At 42.3% G+C, this 14,395-nt stretch overlaps 1 protein-coding gene across 5 annotated transcripts in view; it reads left to right on the forward strand.

The window, feature by feature from the left end:
• Positions 1-14,395, forward strand: part of LOC135508550 (histone-lysine N-methyltransferase NSD2-like) — a 48,151-nt gene that overhangs the window by 16,551 nt on the left and 17,205 nt on the right. For all 5 annotated transcript variants that reach the window (XM_064928809.1, XM_064928813.1, XM_064928811.1 and 2 more), the window contains 3 exons: positions 2,038-2,217; positions 2,854-3,010; positions 3,772-3,974. In XM_064928809.1, coding sequence (XP_064784881.1) covers positions 2,038-2,217; positions 2,854-3,010; positions 3,772-3,974 — 540 coding nt within the window. The remainder of the gene's footprint in view (positions 1-2,037; positions 2,218-2,853; positions 3,011-3,771; positions 3,975-14,395) is intronic.

The following is a 14,395-nucleotide window of genomic DNA, read 5'->3' on the forward strand; positions in this document are numbered from 1 at the left end:
GAGTCCAGTGTTTGTGTGTGTGTGTGTGGGGGTACCAGTGTTTGTGTGTGTGTGTGGGGGTAGAGTCCAGTGTGTGTGTGGCTAGAGGCACGTGAGCGTGTGGGGGTCGAGTCCAGTGTTTGTGTGTGTGCTAGAGTCCAGTGTTTGTGTGTGGGGGGGTCGAGTCCAGTGTTTGTGTGTGTGTGTGGGGGTCGAGTCCAGTGTTTGTGTGTGTGTGTGGGGGTCGAGTCCAGTGTTTGTGTGTGTGTGTGGGTTTGTGTGTGTGTGGGGGTAGAGTCCAGTGTTTGTGTGTGTGTGTGGGGGTAGAGTCCAGTGTTTGTGTGTGTGTGTGTGGGGTAGAGTCCAGTGTTTGTGTGTGTGTGTGGGGGTAGAGTCCAGTGTTTGTGTGTGTGTGGGGGGTAGAGTCCAGTGTTTGTGTGTGTGTGTGTGTGGGGGTGTGAGTCCAGTGTTTGTGTGTGGGTGTGGGGGGGGTAGAGTCCAGTGTTTGTGTGTGTGTGTGGGGGTAGAGTCCAGTGTTTGTGTGTGTGTGGGTGTCGCGGCCAGTGTTTGTGTGTGTGTGTGGGGGTAGAGTCCAGTGTTTGTGTGTGTGTGTGGGGGTAGAGTCCAGTGTTTGTGTGTGTGTGTGGGGGTAGAGTCCAGTGTTTGTGTGTGTGTGTGGGGGGTAGAGTCCAGTGTGTGTGGGGGGGGTAGAGTCCAGTGTTTGTGTGTGTGTGGGGGTCCAGTGCTTGTGTGTGTGTGTGGGGGTAGTCCAGTGTTTGTGTGTGTGTGTGGGGGTAGAGTCCAGTGTTTGTGTGTGTGTGTGGGGGTAGAGTCCAGTGTTTGTGTGTGTGTGAGTCCAGTGTTTGGTGTGTGTGGGGGTAGAGTCCAGTGTTTGTGTGTGTGTGTGGGGGTAGTCCAGTGTTTGTGTGTGTGTGTGGGGGTAGAGTCCAGTGTTTGTGTGTGTGTGTGGGGGTAGAGTCCAGTGTTTGTGTGTGTGTGTGGGGGTAGAGTCCAGTGCTTGTGTGTGTAGAGTCCAGTGTTTGTGTGTGTGGGGGGGGTAGAGTCCAGTGAGTGTGTGTGTGTGTGTAGAGTCCAGTGAGTGTGTGTGTGTGGGGGGGTCGAGTCCAGTGAGTGTGTGTGTGTGTGGGGGTCGAGTCCAGTGTTTGTGTGTGTGTGTGGGGGTAGAGTCCAGTGTTTGTGTGTGTGTGTGTGGGGGTAGAGTCCAGTGTTTGTGTGTGTGTGTGTGTGTGGGGGTAGAGTCCAGTGTTTGTGTGTGTGTGTGTGTGTGTGTGTGGGGGTAGAGTCCAGTGTTTGTGTGTGTGTGTGGGGTAGAGTCCAGTGTTTGTGTGTGTGTGTGGGGGTAGAGTCCAGTGTCCAGTGTTTGTGTGTGTGTGGGGTGTTTGTAGAGTCCAGTGTTTGTGTGTGTGTGTGTGTGTGTGTGTGTGTGGGGGGGTAGAGTCCAGTGTTTGTGTGTGTGTGTGTGTTTGTGTGTGTGGGGGGGTAGAGTCCAGTGTTTCCAGTGTGTGTGTGTGGGTGAGTCCAGTGTTTGTGTGTGTGTGTTTGGGGGGTAGAGTCCAGTGTTTGTGTGTGTGTGTGTGTGTGGGGGGTAGAGTCCAGTGTTTGTGTGTGTGTGTGTGGGGGGGGGGAGTCCAGTGTTTGTGTGTGTGTGTGTGGGGGTCCTGGTAAGAGTCCAGTGAGTGTGTGTGTGTGTGGGGTCCAGTGAGTGTGTGTGTGGGGGGGGTCCAGTGAGTGTGTGTGTGGGGGTAGAGTCCGGTGAGTGTGTGTGGGGGGGTAGAGTCCGGTGAGTGTGTGTGGGTAGAGTCCAGTGAGTGTGTGTGTGTGGGTAGAGTCCAGTGAGTGAGTGTGTGTGGGTAGAGTCCAGTGAGTGAGTGTGTGTGGGTAGTGTCCAGTGTGTACATCGAGCCTATGCAAGAGTCGTTGCACAAATACGTAATACAATAAGGGTTCAATGCAAATACTCCAGGTAGCCATTTGATGAACTGTTCATCAGTCATATGGATTGGGGGTCAGGTGTGTTAATATCGTGGTGTATTGTAGGTAAGCTGATGCGTTGCCTGCGCTGCCCGGTGGCGTACCATACAGGAGAGGTGTGTGTTGCAGCTGGCAGTGAGATGTTGACCCCCACCACCATCATCTGCACCAACCATTTCTCACCCAAGAAGGGCTACAGCCACCACTCGCATGTCAACGTCAGCTGGTGCTTCGTCTGCTCCAAAGGTACAGATCCACAACTACACAGATACACAACTATACCACCAACTACACTATCAACTATACACACACTCTAACTACACAGATGCACAGCCACTAACTAGTCAACTTGTCCATTGTTTGGTCAATAGGCTGTTGGTCGACAGATCTTTTTGTTGTTGTCACGCAGTAGCATATAGAGTGCATTCAGACCCCTTGACTCTTCCACATTTTGTTACGTTGAAGCCTTATTCTAAAATTAATTAAATTATTTCCCCCCCCTCATCAATCTATAAACAATACCCCATAATGACATCACAATACCCCATAATGACAAAGCACAAAAAACAGATACCTTATTTACATAAGTATTCATACCCTTTGCTATGAGACTAAATAGAGCTCAGGTGCATCCTGTTTCTATTGATCATCCTTTAGATGTTTCTACAATTGTATTGGAGTCCACCTGTGGTAAATTCTATTGATTGGACATGATTTGGAAAGACACACCTGTCTATGTAATGTCCCACAGTTGACAGTGCATGTCAGAGCAGAAACCACCACTCAGACGTCAGCTACACAATTGTGTTCTGAACAGTAGTTAGTCTGTAGTCCAAGCAGGAGAGATGTGTTGCCTTGTGTTCTAAGTCTGTGTGTGTGTAGGTGGTCAGCTCCTGTGCTGTGAGTCGTGTCCAGCAGCGTTCCATCCAGACTGTCTGAATATCGCCATGCCGGACGGCAGCTGGTTCTGTAACGACTGCCGCTCCGGAAAGAAACCCAAATACAGAGACATCATCTGGGTCAAACTGGGCAACTACAGGTCAGTGCAGAGACCTGGCCAACTTTTTTAAATTGTATTTTTTATTTCACCTTTATTTAACCAGGTAGGCTAGTTGAGAACAAGTTATCATTTACAACTGCGATCTGGCCAAGATAAAACACAGCAGTTCGACACATAAAACAACACAGAGTTACACATGGAATAAACAAACATACAATCAATAATACAGTAGAAAAATCTATATACAGCATGTGCAAATGAGGTCGGATAAGGGAGGTAAGGGAATAAATAGGCCATGGTGGTGAAGTAATTACAAAATAGCATTTAAACACTGGAATGGTAGATGTGCAGAAGATTAATGAATGTGCAAGTAGAGATACTGGGGTGCAAAGGAGCAAGATAAATAAATAAATAAATACAGTATGGGGATGAGGTAGACAGATGGGCTGTTTACAGTTGGGCTATGTACAGGTGCAGTGATCTGTGAGCTGCTCTGACATCTGGTGCTTAAAGCTAGTGAGGGAGGTAAGTGTCTCCAGCTTCAGAGTTTTGCAGTTCGTTCCAGTCATTGGCAGCAGAGAACTGGAAGGAGAGGCGGCCAAAGGAAGAATTGGCTTTGGGGGTGACCAGTGAGATATACCTGCTGGAGCGCGTGCTATGGGTTGATGCTGCTATGGTGACCAGTGAGCTGAGATATGGCGGAGCTTTACCTAGCAGAGACTACCGGTCAGTCAGCAGTATGTTTGTGTAGAGCACTGCCTCCTCTCTCCCTTGGCCTAACTAACCCTAACCCTATCCAGGTGGTGGCCTGCAGAGATCCATCACCCTCGGAACATCCCCACCAACATCCAGCACCTTCGCCACGAGATCGGCGAGTTCCCAGTTTTCTTCTTTGGTTCTAAGGACTACTTCTGGACGCACCAGGGCCGAGTTTTCCCCTACATGGAGGGAGACAGGGGCAGCAGGTTCCAGAAGAATGGGATAGGGAAGGTCTTCAAGAACGGTGAGCTGGAATATACAGCCCGCCCCCCATCTTGATCATATTGTATCCTCTAAGCCAGGGTTTCCCTAACTTTGTCCTGCCACTCCCCCACCCGTTAACAGTTGTGTCTTGCCTAGGAAGAGCCCTTAGCCGTGGTATATTGGTATATATATTAGCCGTGGTATATTGGTGTATATATATTAGCCGTGGTATATTGGTGTATATATATTAGCCGTGGTATATTGGTGTATATATTAGCCGTGGTATATTGGTGTGTATATATTAGCCGTGGTATATTGGTGTGTATATATTAGCCGTGGTATATTGGTGTGTATATATTAGCCGTGGTATATTGGTGTATATATATTAGCCGTGGTATATTGGTATATATATTAGCCGTGGTATATTGGTGTGTATATATTAGCCGTGGTATATTGGTGTATATATATTAGCCGTGGTATATTGGTGTGTATATATTAGCCGTGGTATATTGGTGTATATATATTAGCCGTGGTATATTGGTGTATATATATATTAGCCGTGGTATATATTAGCCGTGGTATATTGGTATATATATTAGCCGTGGTATATTGGTGTATATATTAGCCGTGGTATATTGGTGTATATATATTAGCCGTGGTATATTGGTGTGTATATATTAGCCGTGGTATATTGGTGTGTATATATTAGCCGTGGTATATATATATTAGCCGTGGTATATTGGTGTATATATATTAGCCGTGGTATATATATTAGCCGTGGTATATTGGTGTATATATTAGCCGTGGTATATTGGTGTATATATATTAGCCGTGGTATATTGGTGTATATATATTAGCCGTGGTATATTGGTGTATATATATTAGCCGTGGTATATTGGTGTATATATATTAGCCGTGGTATATTGGTATATATATTAGCCGTGGTATATTGGTGTATATATATTAGCCGTGGTATATATATTAGCCGTGGTATATTGGTATATATATTAGCCGTGGTATATTGGTGTATATATATTAGCCGTGGTATATTGGTGTATATATATTAGCCGTGGTATATTGGTGTATATATATTAGCCGTGGTATATTGGTATATATATTAGCCGTGGTATATTGGTGTATATATATTAGCCGTGGTATATTGGTGTATATATATATTAGCCGTGGTATATATTAGCCGTGGTATATTGGTATATATATTAGCCGTGGTATATTGGTGTGTATATATATTAGCCGTGGTATATTGGTGTGTATATATATTAGCCGTGGTATATTGGTATATATATTAGCCGTGGTATATTGGTGTATATATTAGCCGTGGTATATATATATATTAGCCGTGGTATATTGGTGTATATATATTAGCCGTGGTATATTGGTGTATATATATAGCCGTGGTATATTGGTGTATATATATTAGCCGTGGTATATTGGTGTATATATTAGCCGTGGTGTATATATTAGCCGTGGTATATTGTGTGTATATATTAGCCGTGGTATATTGGTGTGTATATATTAGCCGTGGTATATTGGTGTGTATATATTAGCCGTGGTATATTGGTGTGTATATATTAGCCGTGGTATATTGGTGTGTATATATTAGCCGTGGTATATTGGTGTGTATATATTAGCCGTGGTATATTGGTGTGTATATATTAGCCGTGGTATATTGGTGTGTATATATTAGCCGTGGTATATTGGTGTATATATATTAGCCGTGGTATATTGGTGTGTATATATTAGCCGTGGTATATTGGTGTGTATATATATAGCCGTGGTATATTGGTATATATATTAGCCGTGTGTATATATATATTGGTGTATATATATTAGCCGTGGTATATTGGTGTATATATATTAGCCGTGGTATATTGGTGTATATATATTAGCCGTGGTATATTGGTGTATATATATTAGCCGTGGTATATTGGTGTATATATATTAGCCGTGGTATATTGGTGTGTATATATTAGCCGTGGTATATTGGTATATATATTAGCCGTGGTATATTGGTGTATATATATTAGCCGTGGTATATTGGTGTATATATATTAGCCGTGGTATATTGGTGTATATATATTAGCCGTGGTATATTGGTGTATATATATATTAGCCGTGGTATATATATTAGCCGTGGTATATTGGTGTATATATATTAGCCGTGGTATATTGGTGTATATATATTATTAGTATATTGGTGTATATATATTAGCCGTGGTATATTGGTATATATATTAGCCGTGGTATATTGGTATATATATTAGCCGTGGTATATTGGTGTATATATATTAGCCGTGGTATATTGGTATATATATTAGCCGTGGTATATTGGTGTATATATATTAGCCGTGGTATATTGGTGTATATATATATTAGCCGTATTATATATTAGCAGTGGTATATTGGTATATATATTAGCCGTGGTATATTGGTGTATATATATTAGCCGTGGTATATTATATTAGCCGTGTGTATATATATTAGCCGTGGTATATTGGTATATATATTAGCCGTGGTATATATATTAGCCGTGGTATATTGGTGTATATATATTAGCCGTGGTATATTGGTGTATATATATTAGCCGTGGTATATTGGTGTATATATATTAGCCGTGGTATATTGGTGTATATATATTAGCCGTGGTATATTGGTGTGTATATATTAGCCGTGGTATATTGGTGTATATATATTAGCCGTGGTATATTGGTGTATATATATTAGCCGTGGTATATTGGTGTATATATTAGCCGTGGTATATTGGTGTGTATATATTAGCCGTGGTATATTGGTGTATATATATTAGCCGTGGTATATTGGTGTATATATATTAGCCGTGGTATATATATTAGCCGTGGTATATTGGTGTATATATATTAGCCGTGGTATATATATTAGCCGTGGTATATTGGTGTATATATATTAGCCGTGGTATATTGGTGTATATATATTAGCCGTGGTATATTGGTGTATATATATTAGCCGTATATTGGTATATATTTAGGTGTATATATATTAGCCGTGGTATATTGGTGTATATATATTAGCCGTGGTATATTGGTGTATATATATTAGCCGTGGTATATTGGTGTATATATATTAGCCGTGGTATATTGGTGTATATATTAGCCGTGGTATATTGGTGTATATATATTAGCCGTGGTATATTGGTGTATATATATTAGCCGTGGTATATTGGTGTATATATATTAGCCGTGGTATATTGGTGTATATATATTAGCCGTGGTATATTGGTGTATATATATTAGCCGTGGTGTATATATATTAGCCGTGGTATATTGGTATATATATTAGCCGTGGTATATTGGTGTATATATATTAGCCGTGGTATATTGGTGTATATATTAGCCGTGGTATATTGGTGTATATATATTAGCCGTGGTATATTGGTGTATATATATTAGCCGTGGTATATATATTAGCCGTGGTATATTGGTGTATATATTAGCCGTGGTATATTGGTGTATATATATTAGCCGTGGTATATATATTAGCCATGGTATATTGGTGTATATATATTAGCCGTGGTATATTGGTGTATATATTAGCCGTGGTATATTGGTGTATATATATTAGCCGTGGTATATATATATTAGCCGTGGTATATTGGTGTGTATATATATTAGCCGTGGTATATTGACACCCCTTTGGGCCTTATTGCTTAATTATAGTATCACTTACAGTAACTGTCAACATGCGTACATAACATGGTCAAAGGTATGTGGACACCCTTCAAATGAGTGAATTAGGCTATTTTAGCCACACCTGTTGCTGACCGTTGTATAAAATCGAGCACACAGCCATACAGTCTCCATAGACAAACATTGGCAGTAGAATGGTCTTACTGAAGAACTCAGCGACTTTCAACGTGCACCGTCATTTCCAACTAGTCAGTTCGCCAGATTTCTGCCCTGCTTGAGCTGCCCTGATCCACTAAGTGCTGTAATTGTGAAGTGGAAACGTCTAGGAGCAACAACGGCTCAGCCATGAAGTGGCAGGACACACAAGCTCACAGAACGGGACCGCAGAGTGCTGAAGTGCGTAGCGCGTTTAAATGATCTGTCCTCGGTTGCAACACTCACTACTGAGTTCCAAACTGCCTCTGGAAGCAACATCAGCACAAGAACTGTTCGTCTGGAGCTTCATGAAATGGGTTGGCAGCCACAAACAAGACTAAGATCACCATGTGCATTTCCAAGCGTCGGCTGGATTGTGTAAAGCTCGCCGCCATTGGATTTTGGAGCAGTGGAAACGCTTCTTGAATCACCCTTCACCATCTGGCACTCCGAAGGGACAAATTTGGGTTTGGCGATGCCAGGAGAACGCTACCTGCCCGAATGCGTAAGTGCCAACTGTAAAGTTTGGTGGAGGAGGGATAGTTCCAGTGAAGGGACATCTTAACGCTACAGCATACAATAACATTCTAGACGATTCTGTGCTTCCAAATTTGTCGTAACAGTTTGGGTAAGGCCCTTTCCTGTTTCAGCATGACAATGCCACTCAATTAGTATTTGGTAGCATTGCCTTCAAATTGTTTCACTTGGGTTAAACGTTTCGGGTAGCCTTCCACAAGCTTCCCACAATAAGTTGGGTGAATTTTGGCCCATTCCTCCTGACAGAGCTGGTGTAACTGAGTCAGGTTTGTAGGCCTACTTGCTCGCACACGCTTTTTCAGTTCTGCCCAAAAATTTTCAATGGGATTGAGGTCAGGGCTTTGTGATGGCCACTCCAATACCTTGACTTTGATGTCCTTAAGCCATTTTGCCACAACTTTGGAAGCATGCTTGGGGTCATTGTCCATACATTTTTGTTTTATCGGACCAGAGGACATTTCTCCAAAAAGTACAATCTTTGTCCCCATGTGCTGTTGCAAACCGTAGCCTTGTTTTTTTTAATGTCGGTTTTTGAGCAGTGGCTTCTTCCTTGCTTAGCGGCCTTTCAGGATATGTCGATGTAGGACTCGTTTGACTGGGATTATAGATACTTTTGTACCTGTTTCCTCCAGCATCTTCACAAGGTCCTTTGCAGTTGTTCTGGGATTGATTTGCACTTTTTGCACCAAAGTATGTTCATCTCTAGGAGACATACCGCTCAAGAAGGAGACGCGTTATGATGGCTGCGTAGTCCCATAGTGTTTATACTTGCGTACTATTGTTTGTACAGATGAACGTGGTACCTCCAGGCATTTGGAAATTGCTCCCAAGGATGAAGCAGATTTGTGCAGGTCTACAATTTTTTTTCTGAGGTCTTGGCTGATCTCTTTTGATATTCCCATGGTGTCAAGCAAGGAGGCACTGAGTTTGAAGGTAAGCCTTGAAACATCCACAGGTTCACCTCCAATTAACTCAAAGGATGTCAATTAGCCTATTGAAAGCTTCTAAAGCCGTGACATAATTTTCTGGAATTTTCCAAGCTGTTTAAAGGCCCAGTCAACTTAGTGTATGTAAACTTCTGACCCACTGGATTTGTGATACAGTGAAATCATCTGTCGGAAAAATGACTTGTCATACACAAAGTAGATGTCCTAACCGACTTTCCAAAACTATGGTTTGTTAACAAGAATTTTGTGGAGTGGTTGAAAAAGGAGTTTTAATGACTCCAACTGTGTGTGTGTGTGTGTGTGTGTGGATATTCTATACCACTTATTATATATGTAGTTGTATGCTATAAGTGATATTATATTTTCATACAGTACCAGTCAAAAGTTTGGACATCTACTCATGCCATGGTTTTGCTTTTTCCCTCCACTGTTTTCTACATTGTGGATGAATAGTGAAGACAAACTATTAAATAGCACATATGGAATCATGTAGTAACCAAAAAAGTGTTAAACAAATCAAAATGTACATTACATTCTTCAAAGTAGCCACCCTTTGCCTTGACAACTTTGCATAGTCTTGGCATTCTCTCAACCAGCTACATGAGGTAGTCACCTGGAACACATTTCAATTAACAGGTGTGCCTTGCTAAAAGTTAAATTGTGGAATTTCTTTCCTTAATGCGTTTGAGCCTTATCAGTTGTGTTGTGACAAGGTAGCGCTATCTTCTGTATACTGCCCCTATTTGGTTAAAGACCAAGACAGTATTATGGCAAGAACAGCTCAAATAAGCAAAGAGAAATGACAGTCAATTCGGAAAATTTCAAGAACTTTAAAAGTTTCTTCAAGTGCAGCCTTAAGTTAAATTGTGGAATAGTTTTCCTTAATGCATTTGAGCCAATCAGTTGTGTTGTGACAAGGTAAGCGTGGTAAACAGAAGTTAGCCCTATTTGGTAAAAGAGTCCATATTGTTATTTATTATAAAAAAATAAATGCTTAATAAATTGAACCTTTAACTAGGAAAGTCAGTTAAGAACAAATTCTAATTTACAATGACGGCCTACACCAGCCAAACCCGGACGACGCTGGGCCAATTGTGCGCCGCCGTATGGGAGTCCCAATCACGGCCGGGTGTGATACAGCCTGGATTTGAACCAGGGTGTCTGTAGTGACGCCTCTAGCACTGAGATGCAGTGCCTTAGACCGCTGCGCCACTCGGGAGCACTGAGGGATGCAAGAACAGCTCAAATAAGCAAAGAGAAACAACAGTCCATTACTTTAAGACCTTGAAGGTCAATCCGGAAAATGTCAAGAACTTTGGAAGTTTATTCAAGTGCAGTTGCAAAAAACAAGCGCTATAATGAAACTGGCTCTCATGAGGACCACCACAGGAAAGGAAGACCCAGAGTTACCTCTGCTGCAGAGGATAAGTTCATTATAGTTACCAGCCTCAGAAATTAAAGCCCAAATAAATGCTTCAGAGTTCAAGTAGCAGACACATCTCAACATCAACTGTTGAGAAGAGACTGTGTGAATCAGGCCTTATTGGTTGAATTGCTGCAAAGAAACCACAACTAAAGGACAGGGCCAGGAAACAGGAACAATGGACATTAGATCGGTGGAAGTCTGCCCTTTTGGTCTGATGAGTCCAAATTTGAGATTTTTGGTTCCAACCGCCGTGTCGTTGTGAAATGCAGAGTAGTTGAACGGCTGATCTGCGCATGTGTGGTTCCCACCGTGAAGCATGGAGGAGGTGTGGGGGTGCTTTGCTGGTGACACTGTCAGTGAATTATTTAGATTTCGGGGCATACTTAACCAGCATGGCTACCACAGCATTCTGCAGCGATACACCATCCCATCTGGTTTGCTCTTTGTCCCACTATCATTTGTTTTTCAACAGGACAATGACCTGTACACCTTTTGGCTCTGTAAGGGCTATTTGACCAAGAAGGAGAGTGATGGAGTGCTGCATCAGATGACCTGGCCTCCACAATCACCCAACTTCAACCCAATTGATGGTTTGGGATGAGTTGGACCGCAGAGTGAAGGAAAAGCAGCCAACAAGTGCTCAGCATATGTGGGAACTCCTTTTAAGACTGTTGGAAAAGCATTCCAGGTGAAGCTGGTTGAGAGAATGGGTGGCTTCTTTGAAGATTGTAAAAAATATTATGATTTAACTTTGATTTTCTACATGATACCATATGTAAAGAGGTGATTTCGGGATGCTGGCCTTCTAGGCAGAGTTGCAAAGAAAAAGCCACATCTCAGACGGGCCAACAAAAAGAAAAGATGGGCAAAAGAACAGACACTGGACAGAGGAACTCTGCCTAGAAGGCCAGCATTCCTGAGTCGCCTCTTTACTGTTGACGTTGAGACTGCGGTTTTGTGGGTACTATTTAATGAAGCTGCCAGTTGAGGCGTCTGTTGCTCAAACTTGACACACTAATGTACTTGTCCTCTTGCTCAGTTGTGCACCGGGGCCTCCCACTCTTTCTTTTCTGGTTAGAGACAGTTTGCGCTGTTCTGTGAAGGGAGTAGTCCACAGCGTTGTACGAGATCTTCAGTTTCTTGGCAATTTCTCGCATGGAATAGCCATCATTTCTCAGAACAAGAATAGACTGAGTTTCAGGAGAAAGTTCTTTGTTTCTGGCCATTTTGAGCCTGTAATCGAAGTCATAGCTGCTGATGCTCCAGATACTCAACTAGTCTAAAGAAGGCCAGTTTTATTGCTTCTTTAATCAGGACAGTTTTCAGCTGTGCTAACATAATTGCAAACGGGTTTTCTAATGATCAATTAGCCTTTTAAAATGATAAACTTGGATTAGCTAACACAACATGCCATTGGAACACGAGTGATGGTTGCTGATAATGGACCAATGTAGATATTCCTTTTAAAAATCTGCAGTTTCCAGTTTAACAATTTCTACACTGTATTTCTGATCAATTTGATGTTATTTTATTAGGCACACCTGTGTTTGGGGAGTTTCTCCCCTTCTCTGCAGATCCTCTCAAGCTCTGTCAGGTTGGATGGGGAGCGTCTCTGCACAGCTATTTTCAGATCTCTCCAGAGTTGTTAGATCGTGTTCAAGGACATTCAGAGACTTGTCCTGAAGCCACTCGTGCTGAGGGTTGTTGTCCTGTTAGGTCAACCTTCGCCCCAGTCTGAGTGCCTGGAGCAGATTTTCATCAAGGATATCTCTGTACTTTGCTCTTTCCCTCGATCCTGGCGAGTATTTTTGTATTTATTATGGATTCCTTTTAACTGCTGCCCTACTCTTCCTGGGGTCCAGCAAATTTAAGGCTTTTATACAATTTTAAAAGCATTACAAAACATACACAGATTTCACAACACACTGTGTGCCCTCAGGCCCCTATTCCACGACATCTACAGTACGTGTGTGTATAGTCCGTATGGTCCGTATGTTATTGTGTTTATGCATGTCTGTCCCTATGTTTGTTGCTTCACATTCACTGATGTTCCATAATTATCTTTAATTTTTTAATTATACTGCTGACATCAGTTACTTGAGTTACCGAGACAGCTCGGTGCATTCATCTTGTCAATACCTCTCATAAATACAAGCAGTGATGAAGTCAATCTCTCCTCCACTTTGAGGCAGGAGAGATTGACATGCATATTATTGATGTTAGCTCTAAAACTAGGGCCTGTAGGACCTGCCTTGCTGATAGTGTTTAAGAAGGTAGAGTAGCGCTTTATTATGGACAGACTTATCCCCATCTCAACTACTGTTGTATCAATATGTTTTGACCATGACAGTTTACAATCCAGGGTTACTCCAAGCAGTTTAGTCACCTCAACTTGCTAAATTTCCACATTATTTATTACAAGATTTAGTTTAAGTTTACGGTTTAGTGAATGATTTGTCCCAAATACAATGCTTTTAGTTTTAGACATATTTAGGACTAACTTATTCCTTGCCACTTACTCTTTAAGTGTTGCTGTCATTTTTGTCGGGCTCCTGAGTGGCGCAGCGGTCTAAGGCACCCCATTATTTCTATCTCTACTTTGCACATTCCTCCACAGCAAATCTACCATTCCAGTTTTTTACTTGCTATATTGTATTTACTTTGCCACCATGGCCTTTATTTTTTTTAAAATTATTATTACATTTTTTTTGCCTTTCACCTCTCTTCTCACCTCATTTGCTCACATTGTATATAGACTTATTTTTCTACTGTATTATTGACTGTATGTTTGTTTTACTCCATGTGTAACTCTGCGTTGTTGTATGTGTCTAACTGCTTTGCTTTATCTTGGCCAGGTCTCAATTGTAAATTAGAACTTGTTCTCAACTTGCCCACCTGGTTAAATAAAGGTGAAATAAATAATCTCAGTACAAGAGGCGTCACTACAGTCCCTGGTTCGAGTCCAGGCTGTATCACATCCGGCCGTGATTGGGAGTCCCATAAGGCGCGCACAATTTGGCCCAGCGTCGTCCAGGTTTTGGCCGTGGGGGTAGGCCGTCATTGTAAATAAGAATTTGTTCTTAACTTGCCTAGTTTACCAAGGGGGGGAGAAAGAATCAGTCGCTGTAGTAGCTGACGTGTATAATGTTGAGTCATCCGCATACATATGCCACTGACTTTGAGTAAAGCCAGTGTGTGTCATTAGTAAAGATTGGAAAAAGTAGATGGCCTAAACAGCTGCCCTGGGGAATTCCAGAGTCTACCTGGATTATATTGGTGAGACTTCCATTAAAGAACCCTCTGTGTTCTGTTAGACAGGTAACTCTAGCCACAATATAGCAGGGGGTGTAAAGGCTTAACACAAGTTTATCCAGCAGCAGACTGATCGATAATGTCAAAAGCCGCACTGAAGTCTAAGAAAACAGCCCCACAATCTTTTCAGCGGAGTGTAGATGTTGTTTCCTACCTTCACCACCTGGGGGCTGCCAGTCAGGAAATCCAGGACCCAGTTGCACAGGGCGGGGTCGAGACCCAAGGTCTCAAGCTTGATGAGTTTGGAGGGAACTAGGGTGTTGAATGCTGAGCTGTAGACGATGAACACCATTCTCACATAGGTATTCCTCTTGTCCAGATGGGTTAGGGCAGTGTGATGGCGATTGCATCATCTGTGGACCTA

Source organism: Oncorhynchus masou, chromosome 21, assembly GCF_036934945.1.
Source record: "Oncorhynchus masou masou isolate Uvic2021 chromosome 21, UVic_Omas_1.1, whole genome shotgun sequence".
NCBI lineage: Eukaryota > Metazoa > Chordata > Actinopteri > Salmoniformes > Salmonidae > Oncorhynchus > Oncorhynchus masou.